This window comes from Chiloscyllium plagiosum, unplaced genomic scaffold (genome assembly GCF_037043375.1).
Source record: "Chiloscyllium plagiosum isolate Xiang-an unplaced genomic scaffold, Cpla_swu_hap1 HiC_scaffold_5, whole genome shotgun sequence".
NCBI lineage: Eukaryota > Metazoa > Chordata > Chondrichthyes > Orectolobiformes > Hemiscylliidae > Chiloscyllium > Chiloscyllium plagiosum.
The window spans coordinates 91,147,571-91,167,763 of NW_028270143.1; the positions used below are offsets into that span (position 1 = coordinate 91,147,571).

At 42.6% G+C, this 20,193-nt stretch overlaps 1 protein-coding gene across 1 annotated transcript; it reads left to right on the forward strand.

Annotated features, from left to right (window-relative positions):
* Positions 1-1,625: 1,625 nt before the first annotated feature.
* Positions 1,626-19,516, forward strand: LOC148149981 (patched domain-containing protein 3-like). Its single transcript, XM_043690512.2, has 4 exons — positions 1,626-2,512; positions 7,833-7,954; positions 8,056-8,201; positions 17,633-19,516. The coding sequence occupies exons 1-4, from the start codon at positions 1,793-1,795 to the stop codon at positions 19,267-19,269; spliced, it is 2,625 nt and encodes an 874-aa protein (XP_043546447.2). The 5' UTR covers positions 1,626-1,792; the 3' UTR covers positions 19,270-19,516.
* The last annotated feature ends 677 nt before the right edge of the window (positions 19,517-20,193 follow it).

Below are 20,193 nucleotides of genomic sequence, written 5' to 3' on the forward strand. Positions count from 1 at the left end.
AAGACTTCCATCACCAAGGATGACAAGGGCTGTGGATAAACAAGGACATATCTACCTATAAATTTCCCTTATGCCACACACTAGCATGATCTGGGACTGTCTGGCTGTTGCAGGGTTACAACCCTGGAATCCCCCCAGCAATTCCCGGCAATGGTGGAGTTTGGTATCTTTCCAAGTCTTGATCAGGACCCAATCACCCGGCTGTATACGGTGTGCTGCAAATTTGAGCGGCAGTGTCTGTACCAACAAGCCTTTATTTCTAAGAATAGATAATGAAGAGCCAAGTGCTACAATATAATTTTTCAAAAACTTGTCATTAAACTCAGCTGTAGGCACCTCTCCTTTCCCTCCTAGGAATGGTAGTCCAAACATCATTTCATAAGGAGAAAGGCCGATATCACGCCTTGGGGCAGTCCGAATGCGTAATAGTACAACAGGTAAACATTTGGTCCACGGTAATCGAGTCTCTAGGACTAGTTTAGATAATTGCTTCTTTATGGTCTGATTCATTCGTTTCACCCGCCCAGAGGTGGGTGGATGCCAAGGAGTGTGGAACTCCCAAGAGATCTCTAATCTGTAAGAAATGGGGAAGAGTGTTATTTTTGCAGATATAGAAATGCAAGAGTGTGTATGTGCAGAAAAGGGGTACAGGGAAAAATATCAGCCAGGTAAGCATTAGGGAAACGTATCTTTATCTTTAATGAATAATTGTGGATAATTAAATTCTAACTTTAGTGCAGAATTATTAAAGCAAAATAATTCTTTTAAATAATAGTCTGAGCAAAATAGCTGAGACAGCTGAAACGCATAAACCAAGCATGAAAAGATATATTGTTAAAAAGTATTTTCAAGAATGGAATGTACCTATGAACAATGGAAGATGTTACAAGCAAAGTAAAAGAACATCAAGATACAAGTTTAGCCTTATGTCAGCACTTACAAGAGGGAAAGGTTGCCAACTTGGAGAAAAGGGGGCAGTAAGGGCAGAGCGCAGCTGGGTAGTGGTAGAATACAATAAGAAAGATTGGGTAATGTAAGAGTCGGGAGAGGTGACCTCACGCAGCTCAAAATTATAACTGTGTACTAGTTTGAATGTTCATTGCTCAATTGCTTCTGTATTTGATGCCCTTTCTTGCAAGATCGTAGAATAAGTTGTCTTGTTTCCAGTTTTGGTGGTCTCGTATAAATTTTATTAAATTTATTTCAAACACACACCAGCATGACCTGGGACTGTCTGGCTGTTGCAGGGTGACAACCCTGGAATCCCCCCAGCAATTCCCGGCCATGGCAAAGCCTGAAAGATCAGCCGAAGGTCTCACAAACCCTGCTGCCTTCGCCCTGTCACCGTTTGCTTCATCAGCCTTTGATTCCTGGATTAGATGACTTAAACCTTCTCCGATGTTTCATACTTCAGTACGCATGGAACACACTTGTCTAAACTAAGGACTCTGACTAACCAGAAGATTCACCAAGTTAAACAGAATCATTCTATGCATCCGGTGGAAAGCAATCAGCATCAATTGTTACGTAATAAATGGACGCAAATTAAACCATGAACAGTTTTTATCGCGTGATTTCATTTCAACAGCTGGGCGAGGCAGCGGCATTTCGCTGATCTCTGGAATATCTGGTCCTCGGACCATAAACATTAACTTTCTTCCTCCGCACGGATGCCGCTTGACATGTTGGGCTTTTCCAGCAACTTCTGGTTTTGCGTCTAGAACACTTCCTTCCCGTTTTGAAAAACTGAGGTGAAAGTTTATGGTTTTGTTTTACTATTGTATCTCTCAGCATGACTCAGTTCAGGGCAAATTGCGTCGAGAAACCTCTCCGCCGGGCTTTCCGTAAACTTGGAGTCCTCGTGAGTAAATATTCCTGGTGCTTCCTCACGTTTCCTCTGATACTTTCTGCTGTTCTGGGTTCGGGCTTTTCTTCTTTACGGAGACTTGAAAGCAATGACATAGAAGAGCAATTTACGCCCATATATGGACCAGCAAAATCTGAGAGAGAGTTCATTAAAAAACATTTTCCAACCACTGATTCTGAATTCTTCTCTGGTCAGAGACTTTACACAGAGGGGGTGTTTGCTTCTTTCATTGCTGTATCGAAAGATGACAATATCTTGACAGCTGCTGCATTTCAAGAGATTCTGTCACTTGATGCCGACGTAAAGCAGCTCAGCATCAACAATAAAGAAGGTGTCACGTACAGCTATTCTTCTCTTTGTACACGGATGGCAAACTCGTGCTTTGGAAATGAAATTTTAAATATTATAAATCACAGCCTAGCAACCAACACGAGGATTTCTTACCCTATGATGAATAAGACTTTTATTGGTTTGGCTGTTGGAGGTGTTGACCAGGATCAAAATTATATTAATAAAGCCAAAGCTATTAAACTAAGTTATCATTTACAAGAAGATAATGATGACATGAAAACCCTCAGTTTGCTGTGGCTGAAGAATTTCGTTCAGGTTTTTCCGAACAAACTGAAAGATCAGGAGAGTATTATGGTGAGTTTTTCATAAGCCTCTAATTCTGAAGCTAGTCAGTTTTCAGTCAATTATCTCAGATTATCTTCATCTGTGGTGGACTGCAGCCATGATCTAGTGTCTTACCAGTTTCTATCATATCAATTGTTATGTCAACTGCAACAAAAGTAACATATTTATTTAATGTAGAGTCAGCTGTCTTGGGAGCATCACATAAATATTGTCAAGCAAAAGTGACATGATGAAGATGATGAGTAATTGGGGGGCTGATCAGGAACTCAATCAAAGGTAAATTTTGAGGAGTGTAATGAAAGGGGGAGAGGCGATGAGGTTTAGGAAGGGAAATCTAGAGCTTTGAGCCTAGACAGTTGAAAACGCCACCAACAATGCAGGAGCAATTTAATTCAGGGATGCTGAAGAAGCCAGAATTAGATGTGGGCAAATATTTGAGAGAATTGTAGAGGATGAGGTTGCAGAGCTGGAAGCAATATATCATGGAGGGATTTAAAATTATGAAAATTCTAAAACTGAAGGCGTCTTCTGGTTCACTCCATTCATTGTTCAGAGGCATAGGCAGGCCCATTCAGCAGACCTTCAAAGGATCTCTAAAGGCATCTCCAGAGGCAAGGTTTTAGCTATTGGATTTTCAAAACTGATTTCCCTGATTGGAGAGCTTCCTGTGAATGTGGATTCATCGAGGAGAAAGTGAGGACTGCAGATGCTGGAGATCAGAGCTGAAAGTAGTCTGAGACGGTCCAGGTGAATTTGAGGTCGACACCTTCCACCCCGACCTCAAATTCACCTGGACCGTCTCAGACACCTCCCTCCCCTTCCTAGACCTTTCCATTTCTATCTCGGGCGACTGAATCAACACTGACATTTACTATAAACCGACCGACTCCCACAACTACCTAGACTACACCTCCTCCCACCCTGCCCCCTGTAAAAACGCCATCCCATATTCCCAATTCCTTCATCTCCGCCGCATCTGCTCCCAGGAGGACCAGTTCCAAAACTGTACAACCCAGACGGCCTCCTTCTTCAAAGACTGCAATTTCCCCCCAGACGTAGTCAACGATGCCCACCACCGCATCTCCTCCACTTCCTGCTCTTCCGCCCTTGAGCCCCGCTCCTCCAACCGCCACTAGGACAGAACCCCACTGGTCCTCGCCTACCACCCCACCAAACTCCACATACAGCATATCATCTGCCGTCATTTCTGCCACCTCCAAACTGACCCCACCACCAGGGATATATTTCCCTCCCCTCCCCTATCAGCGTTCCGAAAAGACCACTCCCTCCGTGACTCCCTCGTCAGGTCCACACCCCCCCACCAACCCAACCTCCACTCCCGGCACCTTCCCCTGCAACCGCAAGAAATGCAAAACTTGCGCCCACACCTCCCCCCTTACTTCCCTCCAAGTCCCCAAGGGATACTTCCATATCCACCACAAATTCACCTGCACCTCCCCACACATCATTTATTGCATCCGCTGCGCCCGATATGGCCTCCTCTATATTGGGGAGACAGGCCACCTACTTGCGGAACGTTTCAGAGAACACCTCTGGGACTCCTGGACCAACCAACCCAACCACCCCGTGGCTCAACACTTCAACTCCCCCTCCCATTCCACCAAGGACATGCAGGTCCTTGGACTCCTCCATCGCCAGACCATAGCAACACGACGGTTGGAGGAAGAGCGCCTCAACTTCCGCCTAGGAACCCTCCAACCACAAGGGATGAACTCAGATTTCTCCAGTTTCCTCATTTCCCCTCCCCCCACCTTGTCTCAGTCAGATCCCTCGAACTCAGCACGCCTTCCTAACCTGCAATCTTCTTCCGGACCTCTCCGCCCCCACCCCACTCCAGCCTATCACCCTCACCTTGACCTCCTTCCACCTATCGCATTTCCAACGCTCCTTCCCCAAGTCCCTCCTCCCTACCTTTTATCTTAGCCTGCTGGACACACGTTCCTCATTCCTGAAGAAGGGCTTATGCCTGAAACGTCGATTCTCCTGTTCCTTGGATGCTGCCTGACCTGCTGCGCTTTTCCAGTAACACAATGTGGATTCATCTCCAACTTTAGTACTATTGTCCCCATTGAAACCATTACTGTGTCTGACCCCAATATGGTGGTCATCTCAAATACAAACAAAAATAGAAAGTGTTGACACTCAGCAGGTTTGGCAGTATATGTGGAGAGAGTAACGCATTTAGTCCAGTATGACCTTTTAGAACTGACAATGCTGGTCATGTCCACTCTCTTAACTTCAAGGGATGTGAGTGAACATTTATAGCAAACAATGGCTTAGCCATTCATCATTATCAGATCTGCCTGGACCAGTACTATGTCTTCATCTGTAAAAATTGTTTATAATTGCAGAATCTGTATAAAATGCAAAATTAATCTCCAGTTTATTATTTCCACTCCTTGCCACCTTCTTAACCCATTTTCCCATGCTGCCTCCATCCTAAAAGCAGCTCATTACCTTCTTAATCATTGAATTGCAGCTGCCTCTATCATTTCTATTCAACTGCCTCTATCACTTCTCTACCATTTTTTGCCTAGCCCACTATTTTAAACATTCCCCCACCCTCATCACTAAATTTGTACGTCTAGTTTCTCTGCCAACTGTCCCTTACCTTGTCCATGAGACCCTCACCATATTCCTACCAAACCTGTGATCCCCATGCTGATTAATATTGCCACCTGCTCCTTCTTACAAATACTGTCTCCCTCCTCTTCAGCTCTGACATCGCTATCTTCCTCAAAAGGAAATCCCTTGGCCTCTCTGTCCTTGGTAGCTACCCTTCATTTCCAACATCCTTTTTCTCTCCAATACTATAGAAGGAAAGTGGCCCTTATTAAATATACAAATTTCACTCTGTCGGTGGTCATAGTAAACTCTCCCTCCTTGCTGCCTTAATCTTGTCTTTAGCCTTTCATAGAGTTAACCAATCAAGCAACCTCTAACACATTTCTCCTGTCATCCAGCTGGAAGGATTATTCTTGGCTGAATCCAATGAGTGCTGGATACATTTAAATAAAAAAACCTTTAAAGGCAGTGGTGGTGCAGTAGTAATGGCCCTAGCTCTAAGTCAGGAGGCCACAGGCTCAAGCCACATCTGCTACAGTGCTCTATACCAGCATCTGAACAGGTTGGTTAGAAGACATATTCCAATAAAGAATCTTGAGGAGTCTTATGGCAGACTAGTGTCCCAACATTTATGTCAGAATGCCTGTTTATTCTGCAGTTTAACCTGCTGCAGCACTGTCCTGAGGCAATTGAACAATATTTTGAGCAGGTTGATTAAAACTGGCTACGTATAAAGAGTCTTGAGGACTCTTATAGTAGAAGTGTAATTTCCCTACCATTGAGCCAGGAGGCTTGGGGTCAAGTCTGACCAATTCCAGAGGTGTGTCATAACACATCTGAACAGGTTGATGAAAAATATCAACCAAAAAGTATCTGAGGGTCTTCTGTGACACAATGTTAGCACCCCTACGTTTGAGCCAGGAGTTCTGGGATCATGTCTGACCTGCCAAAGAAATGTGGAATAAGGTGGTGTTTTATAACACATTCAAGCAGGTTGATTTAAAATATCTACCTCATTCCTGGTGTTCCTGTGATTCCATGGTAGTGTTCTTATCTAAGTAAGGAGACCTGGTTTCAGGTTTGATCTATTCCAGCAGTAGAGTCATATGGCATGAAAACAGACCCTTCTGTCCATTCTGATTGTTCTTGACATTCTGATTATCATTTTTTTAAACTTCCTTCAGCTGAACTATTTCCCCACTCCAATTACTTGAAAACACTCTGCAGCCCTAGTTTTGCAATTCTCCAGAACACTTTGGTGGTAGGTTTTGACAGGAATTGCTAGGTTCTTTCTTCACAATGTTTCTGAACAAGTTGATTTAAAAATAAAGGTTGACTTCGTGGGCATGTAGTTGTCTTTGAGTGGTTATTTGGGATTCCTGATGCAAACTTGGAGTGATATGGGCCAGGTGCTCGTAGTTGGGACTAGATTGGGTTGGGATATCTGGTCAGCATGGATGAGTTGGACCGAAGGGTCTGTTTCTGTGCTGTATATCTCTATGACTATGACTCTGACTGGTCTCAGCATTGTTCAAATGAAGCTCTGTCTTTCCTCTGTACTGGTGCCAGTTCCCCATGAATTGGAACCCATTTCTCCCACATCCTATCTTTGAGCCACACATTAACTTCGCTAATCCAAAAAATGTTAGGTTAGGTAAATTGGCCATACTAAATTGCTCATAGTATTCGGGGATGTGTAGGTTATGTGCATGGGTATATGTAGAGTAATAGGATAGGGGAATGGGTCTGGGTGGGTACTCTTCAGATGGTCAGTGTGGACTTGTTGGGCCTAATGACCTGTTTCCACGTTGTAGGGATTCTAGAGATTCTATTTATCCGATGCCAATAATCCTGAGATTGTTACCTTTGGGCTTCTTTACAGTTTAGTCCCCAAGTAATCCAGTACTTTCTTCCTAGTCCTACTTATGTCATTGGTGTCTATATCAAACACAACAAATTGATCCTTCCTCTTCCATTCTAAGTTCCTCCCAGCCTAAAGGGAGGTCCTGAGTGTAGCTGCAGGTAGGCAATGCAGCCTTTGGGCCACACTGTCTGTGCAGCAGAGAAAGGTATCTATTCCCCAAACTATGCCATGCATTATTATCTCTAAATTTCTCTTTACTTCCCCAACTTGAATGGCACTCTGAACCACAGTGCTGAGGTTAATTTACTCATTCTCCCTCCTGCCTGTGCCTTTGGCCACACAAGGATCTATCAAAGAAAGGCTCCTCCAAAGCTAAATTATGGATCCATATAGCCACCTCATCCACAGTGACACCCTACTGTCCCTAACTATGCAGCAAATCTGATGTAATTAATCTAAGTGGTATGACTGCCTCCTGCAACAGTGACTAGGTTTTTTTTTCTCCCACTCCCTGATATGTCACAGTGTCTGCAGCTCCAACTTCAGCTCATTAGCCCTGAGTCGATGTCCTGGAGCAGCCGATATTTGTGCAGATGTGGTCACCATGGATTGCTCCAGCATCTAGGTAAAAACAATGACTGCAGATGCTGGAAACCAGATTCTGGATCAGTGGTGCTGGAAGAGCACAGCAGTTCAGGCAGCATCCGAGGGCAGGCAGTCCTCGGATGCTGCCTGAACTGCTGTGCTCTTCCAGCACCACTGATCCAGATCCTGCTCCAGCATCTACCAGCTCCCACATACCACAGCTGCTCAGGATGTTGCTTTCTAAAATAACATTAGTATTTCTGACAATTACTAACTTTTACTCCTGAATTACAGGTTTCCTATTTCACATCAATATCAAGACAAGAAGAGTTTGAAGGGACTTCTAAGAAAATTATTCCTTTGTTCTCTGTCACGTATTTCCTTTCAATATTCTTTTCTATTGTATCATGTATGAGGTAAAATTTATTTTTTTTCGCAATTATTTAAGACATGCTTTCGTAGAGTACATTATAGAAAAATCTGTTGTGTTATATAATATTATCAAATTTACTTTCAGGTTGGACTGTGTGAGGAATAAGTTCTGGGTTGCTGCTTTGGGAGTTATATCGGCTGGATTAGCTGTACTGTCAGGATTTGGACTGCTATTATACTGTGGGATTAAATTTGCTATCAATACTGCCAATGCACCTTTTCTGATTCTAGGTTGGTAATATTTAATTTACAAATGCAAATATCAAATTTCAAATGATTTTACATAGGACCATAGGAACATAGGAGTAGGCCATTCAGCCCCTTGAGCCTGTACCATCATTCTGTGGCCTAATTTCATAGACATCTTTTTCTTCCATATGCCTTAATACCTTTACTAATCAAAATATTATCTATCTCAGATTTAAAACTTAACAAATGCCATTTGTGAAATAGAGTTCCAAAAATCTACCACTCTTTGCATATAGAAGTGATTCCTGACATCTCTCCCGAATGGTCTGACTCCAATTCTCAGACTGTGTTCCTCCTCCTAGAATCTTCAGCCAGTAGAAATAGTTCATCTTTATCTACCTTGTCTTTTCTAACATATTGAAGAGTTCAGTCAGATCACCATTTAATTTTCTAAATTCTAGAAGAAACAGGCCTAATTTGTGATGTCTTCTCATAAATTAACCCTGACATACAAGAATAAAACTTACATTGTATCTTCTTGAAGGCCAGTATATCCTTCCTGATGTGTGGTGCCCAGATCTCACTGTACTCCATATGGGGTCTAACCATGGTTTTGCATAATTGCAACATAACATCTGCATCCTTGTACTCCAGTCCAATGTAGGGTAGAAGCGGTGAAATATTTCAGTGAGGAATGTGAGATTGGTCAGCAGAGATAGAGAGATTTAAGAGAGAGGTAGGGAAGATGGAATACACAATGGTGCATGTCATGAGGTCAGCCAGGTGGATCTCATAGAATGAGTATATCTGTCAGCCAAGGCACCCTGATTGGACCAGATTAGCAGCCCCAATCAGGGAGGCCTGGCTGACAGATATGAACCCAGTAATGTCAGAGGTTCGGTTCACTCTGAGGTACCTGAACCAGTATCAAGTACAGTGCACAGTAAACAAATGGTGACAAGATACTGGCCTCTGTGGAGTTACTTCACTGCATAAAGGCGAAGATGTCTAAGGGGTAGGGATTGTAACAGTGTACATTTTATGGATAAATTAAGGAAGGAAATGCCTAACATCTGTGTGAAATTGTTGGAGTCTACAATCAAGGATGGGGTACCTGAACACCTTAACTTTTCAGGTAATCAGGGAAAGCCAGTATGGATTTATGACAAGTAGGTCATTGAAAATTCATTGAACGTTTGGTAGTGGTGAGTAACGTAGTGAGCAAAGAAATGTCTGTGAAAATGTTTTAAAGCAATTCCAGAAGGCATTTGATAAAGTCCCACATAAGAAACTGTTAACTAAGGTAGAAATCCATGGAATTGAGGGCAAATTACTAAGATAGTTGGGAAATTGGTTGAGTGACAGCTGACAAAAAGGGATAATGGGTAAGTACTCAAATTGGCAGGATGTGACCAGTGGATACATACAAAGGTCTGTGTTAGGGCCTTGATTATTCATCAACATTAATTGTTTGTCAGTTTATTTTGTTTATTTATTTAATTCATGGGACACAGACATTGATGGCAGAGCCAGTATTTATTGCCAATCCCTAATTTATCCAGAGAGCAGTTAAGAATCAACGACATTGTTGGGGTATGAAGTCACATGTAGTCCAGACCAGGTAACGATGGCAGTTTCCTTCCCTAAAGGACATGAGTGAATCAGAAGGGCTTTTCTGACAACTGGCAACACTTTCATGGTCATTATTCCACACTCTTAATTCCAGAGCGTGGCAACTCTGTACGACACTTTTCTCTGTATGTTGTAACACAATACATATGATAATAAATAAATCAAATCAAATATTCTTCAGTCTTCAAGGACCTTGCCTGTGGCTAAAGAGGATACAAAGATCTTCTCAAGGCACCAGCAATGTCCTCCCTTGCCTCCCCTTATAACCTGGGAAAGATTCCATCAAGCCCTGGGAACTTATTTACCTTAATGTTTTTAAGACATCAAAAACCATTGTCTTCATAATATCAGCATACCTTTCTCTAAACTTATTATCATCCATTGATTTTAAAATGTTCACCTTTTGTTCATATTGTCATCTGACTATGGAGTTATCTTTAAAAGCCAAGAATGACAATATAGCATATGACCCAATAAAGGTCTCAATCTCCATTTTACTGTGACTAAATGTAGCTAAGGGAAATATGCAACCGCTTTGAGCATGATTGTTCAGGACTAGTCCAGACATCGCACTGGCTGTGATGGTAATGATCCATCGTCAATAATAACAAATTCCACAGTTTCATCCTCTTACAGAAGAAATTCATCCTCATTTCTGTTTTAACATTATGACTACTTATTCTGAGATTATATCCAGTGGTCCCACACTCTCCTACTGGTGTATGTACTCTCTGCAATTTGCATTTTTTTTTGAAGAAGAAGAAGTAACATGTTTGGGTCAAAAGGCCAGTCTGGGTAGGTTTTCAGTGGAGTTAAGAAAAATGAGGGGGCAACTTAAAATTCTGAATGTCTTGACAACGTGGACATGGAAAGGACCTTTCCTCCTGAGGGTCAGTTCTGGCACTAAAAGTACAGTTCTGAAATTAGGGATTGTCCATTGAGGATAGATATGAGGAGAATTTCATTTCTCTCAGAATATCACACAACTTTGTAACTCTTTGCCTCAGAAAGCAATTGAGGCTTGGTCATTACTTTATTTTTACTGTAGAGGTGGATAGATTATTTTTAGGCAAAGGTTACTTGTGGCAGATGGGAAAATGCAATTTGAAACACAATCAGATCAGTCATGATCTCATTGAATGGTAGACTAAGTTCAAGGGACTGAATGGCCTACTTCTACACCTATTTTGCATGTTTGTATACTCACACATTGGCACATTGGGATATTTCTGTATCCAGATTGAAATATAAATATCATGGAGGGACAGGTAATGTTTAGGAAGCAGGGAGGCGACAGAAGAAACTTGGACAGGCTTGGGAGGGTGGGCAAAGAAGTGACAAATGGAATACAATGTAGGGAAATTTGAGATTGTGCACTTGAAGAATAGAGGTGCAGACAATTTTCTAAATGGAGAAAGGCTTTGGAAATCTGAAGCACAAATGGACATGGGAGTTCCAATTCAGGATTTTTTTAAGTTATGGAGATATACAACATGGAGACAGATGGTTTGGCCTGACTCGTCCATTGTGACGTAATTTCCTAAATTGAACTAGTTCCATTTGCCCATATTTGGCCCATATCCTTATGAAGCTTTCCTATCCATGTACCTGTCCAAATGTCTTTTAAATGTTGTAAATGTACACGCTTCTACCACTTCCTCTGGATGATCTTTCCATATATGCGCCACCCTCCATGTGAAAAAGTTGCCCCTTTTAAATCTTCACCTTAAACCTATGCCATTTAGTTTTAGACTCCCTTACCATGGCAAAACAACCTTGGCTATTTTTAAGCCTCTATAAGGTCACCCCTCAGCCTCCAATGCTCCAGGGAAAAAAAAGGCCCAGCCTATCCAGCCTCTCCATATAACTCAAGACTTTCAATCTCGGTAATATCCTTGTAAATTTTTTCTGAACCCTTTCCAGTTTAATTACATCCTTCCTATTGAAGGGTGACCAGAAATATACACTGTACTCCAAATTTAAACTTATCAATGATGTGTACAGTTGTAACATGATGTCCCAACTCCTGTACACAATATTCTGATCAACGAAAGCAAGTGTGCCAAATGCCGCCTTCTCCACCCTATCTACCCATGACACCACTTTCAAGGACAATAGACAATAGGTGCAGGAGTAGGCCATTCTGTCCTTCGAGCCTGCACCACCATTCATTATGATCATGGCTGATCATCCTCAATCAGTATCCTGTTCCTGCCTTATCTCCATAACCCTTGATTCCACTATCCTTGAGAGCTCTATCCAACTCTTTCTTAAACGAATCCAGAGACTGGGCCTCCACTTCCCTCTGGGGCAGAGCATCCACACACCCATCCCTCTCTGGGTGAAGATGTTCCTCCTCAACTCTGTCCTAAATGGCCTACCCCTTATTTTTAAGCTGTGTCCTCTGGTTCGGGACTCACCCATCAGCGGAAACATGTTTCCTGCCTCCAGAGTGTCCAATCCTTTAATAATCTTATACGTCTCAATCAGATCCTCTGTCTTCTAAACTTAAGGGTATACAAGCCCAGTCGCTCCAATCTTTCAACATAAGATAGACCTGCCATTCCAGGAATTGGCCTCGTGAACCTACGCTGCACTCCCTCAATAGCCAGAATGTCTTTCCTCAAATTTGGAGACCAGAACTACACACAGTATTCCAGGTGCGGTCTCACCAGGGCCCTGTACAGCTGCAGAAGAACCTCTTTGCTTCTATACTCAATCCCTCTTGTTATGAAGGCCAGCATGCTATTAGCTTTCTTCACTACCTGCTGTACCTGCATGCTTGCCTTCATTGACTGGTATACAAGAACACCCAGATCTCTTTGTACTGCCCCTTTACCTAACCTGACTCCATTTAGGTAGTAATCTGCCTTCCTGTTCTTGCCACCTCATGTGCCTGCACCTCTAGGTCTCTCTGTTTGACAATACTCCCCAGGGCTTTACCATTAACTGAGTAAGTCTCCTTCGAATCCTTCCACTTCTTCCAGACCAAAGGGGTAGTCATGGGCACCCATATGGATCCCAGCTATGCCTGTCTCTTTGTTGGCTACGTAGAACAGTCCATCTTCCGTAGTTACACCGGCACCACCCCCCTTCGCTACATTGATGACTGCATTGGTGCCACCTCATGCTCCCACGAGGAAGTTGAGCAGTTCATTAACTTCACCAACACATTCCACCCCAACCTTAAATTCACCTGGACCATCTCTAACACCTCCCTCCCCTTCCTGGACCTCTCCATCTCCATTAATGACAACCGACTTGACATTGACATTTTTTACAAACCCACCGACTCCCACAGCTACCTGGATTACAACTCTTCCCACCCTACCTCCTGCAAAAATGCCATCTCGTATTGCCAATTCCTCTGTCTCTACCGTATCTGCTCCCAGGAGGACCAGTTCCACCACAGAACAAACCAGATGGCCTCCTTCTTTAGAGACCGCAATTTCCCTTCTCATGTGGTTGAAGTTGCCCTCCAACGCATCTCGTCCACATCCCGCACCTCTGCCCTCAGACCCACCCCTCCAACCGTAACAAGGACAGAACCCCCCGGTCCTCACCTTCCACCCTACCAACCTTCGCATTAACCATATCATCCGCCGACATTTCCGCCACCTCCAAACGGACCCCACCACTAGAGATATATTTCCCTCCACACCCCTTTCCGCTTTCCGCAAAGACCGTTCCCTCCATGATTACCTGGTCAGGTCCACGCCCCCCAACAAACCACCCTCCCGTCCTTGTACCCTCCCCTGCCACCGCAGGAATTGCAAAACCTGTGTCCACACCTTTCCCCCCCCCCCCCCCCCCCCCCCCCCCCCACCTCACCACCATCCAAGGCCCCAAAGGAGCCTTCCACATCCATCAAAGTTTCACCTGCACGTCCACCAACTTCATTTATTGTATGCGTTGCTCCCGATGCGGTCTCCTCTAGCAGAGAGCTTTAGGGAACATCTCCAGGACACCCGCCGCCACCGCCCTGTGGCCCAACATTTCAACTCCCCCCTTCCACACTGCCGAGGACATGGAGGTCCTGGGCCTCCTTCACCGCTGCTCCCTCACCACCCGACGCCTGGAGGAAGAACGCTTCATCTTCTGCCTCAGAACACTTCAACCCTAGGGTATCAATGTGGACTTCACCAGTTTCCTCATTCCCCTCCCCCCACCTTACCCCATTTCCAACCTTCCAGCTCAGCACTTTCCCCATGACCTGTTCTACCGGCAAATCTCCCTTCCCACCTATCTGCTCCACCCTTCCCTCTGACCTATCACCTCCATCCCCACCTCCATTCACTTATTGTACTCTTTGCTACCTTCTCCCCAGCCCACCCCCCCACCCCCATTTATCTCTCCCCCCGGAGGCTTCCTGCCTCTATTCCTGATGAAGGGCTTTTGCCCGAAACATTGATTTTCCTGCTCCTTGGATACTGCCTGACCTGCTGTGTTTTTCCAGCACCACTCTGATCTAAACTCTGGTTTCCAACACCTGCAGTCCTCACTTTTGCCTAAGTCCTGCCCTAGTTTGTCTTACCAGAATGCAACATCCTGCATTTAAGCTCCATCTGCCATTCCTCAGCCAACTGGTCTAGTTGATAACAATTTCATTGTATTCTTAGATAACCTTCTTTGCTGTGCACTATACCACTAATTTTGTTTTCATCTGATAGCTTACAAACCATGGGCTGAGTGTGGTGTTGGAAAAGCACAGCAGGTCAGGCAGCATCTGAGGAGCAGAAGAATTGACATTTCGGGTATAAGCCCTTCATCAGGAAGTCCTCACTTTCTCCTAACTTACAAACCATGTCTCCTTTTATTCTCATATAAATAGTTTCTATAAATGACAAAAAACAGTAGACCAAGCACAGATCCTTGCAGCCTACCACTGGTCACCCGCCTCCATCATCTCTTTAAAAAACTCAATTAAGTTTGGCAGACATGATCTGTCATGCATAAAGTCATGCTGACTATCCTGAATCAGTCCTTGCTTTTCCAAATGCATGTAGTTCCTGTCTCTCAGAAACCCCATTCAACCACTGACACAAAGCAGAAATTGCTGGAAAAAGTCAGCAGGTTTGGTAGCATTTGTGGAGAGAAATCAGAGTTACTGTTTTAGGTCCAATGACCCTTCTTCACAACTAAGTGTAACCAGATAAAGGCTGGTTTTGTGTAGAAGATGGATTGGGGAGGGGGGGGGGGGGTGGAATAGAGAGTACTCGATAGGTGGAGATAGAGCCCAACGAGGGAGACGGATAGTTGGACAGACAGAGGTGGATAATAATCAGCCTAGAAGAATAGGGAGCTGCTAACAGGATATGGTCATGGCTAATCATGTGATAACAAGGCCTGGTGGTTGGGGTAAGGCCATGAGAGAAGGTGCCTCAAGCCCTAAAATGGTTGAGTCTAGAAGGCTATAGAGTACCCAAGTGGAAAATGAGATGCTGTTCTTGCAACTTGCACTGAGCCTTGCTGGAGCACTGCAGTATGTCTGAGACAGAGATATTGGCCAGGGAACAGTAGGTTTTTGTTGAAGTGGGCAATTGGAAACCCAGGATTTTTTTTTACAGACAGCATGTAGGTACTCTGGGAAGCAGTCACCCAGTCTACGCTACACTTCGTTTTCAGAACAGAGATGAGGAAGGATTTCTTCAGTCAGAGGGTGGTGAACCTATGGAACTCTTTGCTGCAGAAAGCAGGCATAGATAGATCCTTGATTGTTAAAGGGATCAAGAGTCTTGGGGAAGAAGGCAGGAGAATGGGATTGAGAAATATATCAGCCATGAATGGATGGTGGAGCAGAATTGATGGGCCAAATGGCCTAAATCTGTTCCTATATCTTTATGTATCTATTTTCTTCAGCTGGGTTTTTTAGACCCCATGCCTTTCCCACATGATGCACACATGTAAAAGAATGCTTGTGGTTGCTGTGGATCTGTTTTTTATTGTAGTGAAATATCTTTCAATAATTGCTTAGCCATCCTGCAAACGGCCAACTCTTTTTCTCTTCTGATTTCCACTTTGAAAAGTACTTTCCTTCCAAAGGCCTCTATCTAACTCTAGTATCTTTTTTCAAACTTATCCTTTGTTTAAACTAGAAGTAAAAAAATGCCACGCATACATTTCAACCAAATACTAAGAAGAGAAGATAATGTTTCCAATGCTTTACTAGTTTCTAGAATATGAATTCATTTTTAAAAGAAAAGCATTTTCAAATTTGTCTTTACTATTGTCATGGTCAAAGTGTTTAAATAGATCATGTGATTCTCAGAGGTCAAGGGAAAGGTGGTCCAGCAACAATCAAAAAGCTTGGCACCATCCAGATACAACAGGCCAGTTGATGGTTACCCCAAGCGCCACTTTCAACATTCACTCCCTTCACCACCAATACTTAGCGAACACTGCTGTCACTATCTACAAAATGCACTGCCGTAACTCACCAAGGTACTTCTGACAGCACCTTCCAAAACCACAACCTCCTCCATCCAGAAGGACAAGGGCAGCAGGTGGGATCATTGTCATCTATAAGCTTCCCTCAAGTCATGCAACATCCTGATTTGAAATTATCACTGTTCCTTCACTGTCACTGGGTCAAAATCCTGGAACTCACTTCCTTACACCATTTTGTCTGTCTTTCAGAATTTACAAAGCGGCGTAGTGAAACCCTGTGAGATGATCTTTTTGAGAGCCAGCACATATTTGACGGGCCAAATGGTTGTCTTTTATTCTGTAGCTATTCCATTATTCAATGTTGCAGTTCTGTCTGCCTGGTTTAAACATAGAAGTCTGTCATGATCTTTTAGAAGGATAAAAGTCTGGCCATTGATACCAGTTGTTGAAGTTCTCAAGTCTGGAATGAAGTATGTTGTACTATGTCCCTGCTCTATATTTATGATGCCATCAGGCAGGCTTGCAGAAGCCAAAGTTAAGCAGATGTTTCTCTGATTTGAACTGTAAAGATAATGTCACTATAGACCCAGGGGATTCAATCATTAGAGAGAAACAACTGGTGGTAAGTGTCACCATGCTTCAGGTGAAGGGTGAGGTTGAGAAGGCAGGATCTTTATGATAATGTCAGCAGATACAGGAATTGACCCTTTACAGTTGGTTTCACTGACCATCTGTCCAGCCAACTGAGCCAACCAATTATACCTAACTCGTATATGGGGCAAACTATAATTGTAATGCAATACTTGTAAATTAACAATTCCAAAATGTTAATTTACAAGTATTGAGGGTGAGGGCTTATTGGTACTATAGACTATTGATCGAGAGTCCCAGATAGTGTTCCACGGATTAGTGTTTCATTTGGTGCTATTGAAAATTTGAAAAAAATCTGGAAGTAAGAGTCTAACAATGATCTAATGATGAAGCCCATTGTAAGTTGTTGGAAAAACCATCTGGTTCACAAATATTTTCTGGGGAAAGAAGCTGCCACCCTTTTCTGTTCTAACCCTATATGTAACTACAGACCCACAGCGGTGGTGGGGTGGGGGGGGGGGGTGACTCTCCGCTGCTTTCTGAGCAGTTAGGGATAGACAAAATGGTGGTCGAGCCAGCAACACTCATATTCTGTGAATGATTAAAAAACAATTACAAAATGTTAATTTACAAGTTCAGCAGGTAATAGGGAAGGCAAATGGAAAATTTACCTTCATTTCAAAGGGAATGAAGTATAAAAGTAGTTCTAAAACTAGAAAATGATGCCCATATCCCATGAAAGTTTGATAAATAAGCATTGATTTCTCATCAGACACCATTCAGATGAGAATGTTAAATTTTAATCACTTATGTTTGCAATTATTTATTGATTGATTTCTGCTGCACTTCTCTCATTTCTCTAGGTATTGGTATAGATGATATGTTTGTCATGCTCGCCAGTTGGCAAACGACCGACGTCACCGATAAGATTGAAGATCGCCTTGCTGATACATATGCTGAAGCAGCCATCTCTATTACAATCACCACTCTGACTGATGTTTTGGCCTTTTATATTGGCATTATGACACCTTTTCGATCTGTGCAGTCATTCTGTGTTTACACAGGCACAACAGTTCTGTTTTGCTTCATTTATAACATTACATTTTTTGGAGCTGTTCTTGCATTGAACGGGAGAAGAGAAGCCAGCAACAGGCATTGGCTGACATTCAGAAAAGTCAAAAGTGATCAGGAACCAGAAGACTCTAAATGCTATTCAATGTGTTGTGTGGGTGGAGCTTATAATAGTGAGACTGGTGCCGAACTAGAGCATCCAGTTTATTTCTTCTTTAAGAAATATTATGGTCCATGGCTCACAAACATTTGGACCAAGGCACTTGTGGTTGTCCTATACATTGGTTACTTGGCTGTCAGTATTTATGGTTGTATAAATATCAAAGAGGGAATTGATCTCAGAAATCTGGCCTTTGATGGTTCTTATGTGATTAAATTCTATGATGATCAAAGTGCTTTTTTCTCAAAATATGGACCACGTGTTATGGTTGCTGTCACTGAACCCGTGGATTATTGGAATCCCACTGTTCAGGATGACATTGAAACCTGCATGGGCAGATTGGAAAACAACTCGTATTTAGATCCTGAATTGTCAGAATCCTGGCTTCGTGTGTACATTGCCATAACTAAACAGATGTTAATAGACATTCAGGAAAAAAATGCATTCTTGGGAAATGTATCTACATTGTTTCACATTGTTCCTGCATATGAACATGACATTAGGTTTTCAGAAAGTAAGCAAAGAATTGATGCTTCTCGCTTTTTCATTCAGACCATTAATGTCAATACTCCAGTCGCTGAGAAAAACATGCTGATTGAATTAAGAAAGCTGGCACAGGAATGTCAAATCCCTTTGCTGGTGTATCATCCTGCATTTATCTATTTTGATCAATATCTTGTTATTGTATCCAACACAATACAGAATGTAGTTGTTGCTGCTGTTGCAATGCTGATCATTGCGCTATTGTTAATACCTAATCCAATCTGCTCTATATGGGTAACATTTTCTACTGCATCAGTTTTAGTGGCTGTGGCTGGTTTTATGACATTTTGGGGTGTCAATTTAGATTCGATATCGATGATTAATCTGGTCATTTGTATTGGTTTTTCTGTGGACTTTTCAGCTCACATTTCATATGCATTTGTGTCTAGTGACAGAGAAACTGCAAATGAACGAAGTATTGATGCATTATACAGCCTTGGATATCCCATCATCCAAGGGGCCCTTTCGACCATAATGGGTATAGTTGTACTGGCTGCTGCAGCAAGTTACATATTTAGGACATTTTTTAAAATCATGTTTCTTGTCATAACGTTTGGGGCTGTTCATGGCCTTATACTTCTGCCTGTGTTCCTGACATTTAGTGCAAGCCGCTGGAAGTCAAACAGTGCAAAATCAGATAAGGCAATGAACCTGTCAAAAATCCATGTCCACTCTGATGAGGCATTGGAACAAAAGATGAGAAGTGATTCAAATGCAGTTTTATAAAGGGATCCAGGAGGTCAGAATTAGTTATCACTGATTGATTGAAGTATTTTAGGAGGTCAAGGTCTTGATTATCCCAGTTTCTCCAATCCGAACATTCCCAACATCCATATCCATATCAAAACATGGAAACAAAAGAGTTATGCAACTAATTAAATTGTTTACATCTGTTTTACTTTTATAGTGTCCCAGGTTGTTTTTTTTTTTTAAGTACAATTGTACCAAAAAATAAAACACCTTATACTCACAAGTGATGTATACAGTTATTTGTTATCTACCTGTACATATTTCAAAGTTTTTAAATGTTATATTCTATAATTATAAGATATAGGAGCAGAATTAGGCCAGTCAGCCCATTGAGTCTGCTCCACCATTCAATCATAGCTGATATGTTTCTGAACCACATTCTCCTGCCCTCTCCTTGTAACCCTTGGTCACCTTATGAATCAAAAGCCTATCTATCTCTGTCTTTCTCTTCTCACCTTAAAAATATGCCCGTAATTTTGAACAACCCCATCCTATGGAAAAGACCTTTGCTATTCATCTTGTTAACATCCAGCATTATTTTATAAATCTCTATAAGGTCATCCCTCAACCTCTGCACCAGTGAAAAAAGTCCCAGCCTATCCAGCCTCTCCCTACAACATAAACCCTCCAGTCCCAGCTACATCCTGGTTAATCTTTTCTGAACCCTCTCCAATTTAATAATATTTTTCCTATAGCAGAGCAACCAGAACTGGACAAGGTGCTCCCAACTCTCTTATACTCAAAGGTCTGAGCAATGAAGGCAAATGTACTTAACAACTTCTTAGCCATTTAGAATCATAGTCATAAGAGATGTACAACACTGAAACATACCCTTCAGTCCCACTTGTCCAGGCCGACCAGATATCCTAACCTAATCTAGTCCCATTTACTAGCACTTGG

Bases quoted from the DNA above. Each gene is read 5' to 3' on its own strand.
- LOC148149981 (XM_043690512.2), top strand. From the start codon at position 1,793: ATGACTCAGTTCAGGGCAAATTGCGTCGAGAAACCTCTCCGCCGGGCT. The intron at 7,955-8,055 runs GTAAAATTTATT...ATTTACTTTCAG, and splicing joins TCTATTGTATCATGTATGAG to GTTGGACTGTGTGAGGAATA. The intron at 8,202-17,632 runs GTTGGTAATATT...TCATTTCTCTAG, and splicing joins TGCACCTTTTCTGATTCTAG to GTATTGGTATAGATGATATG.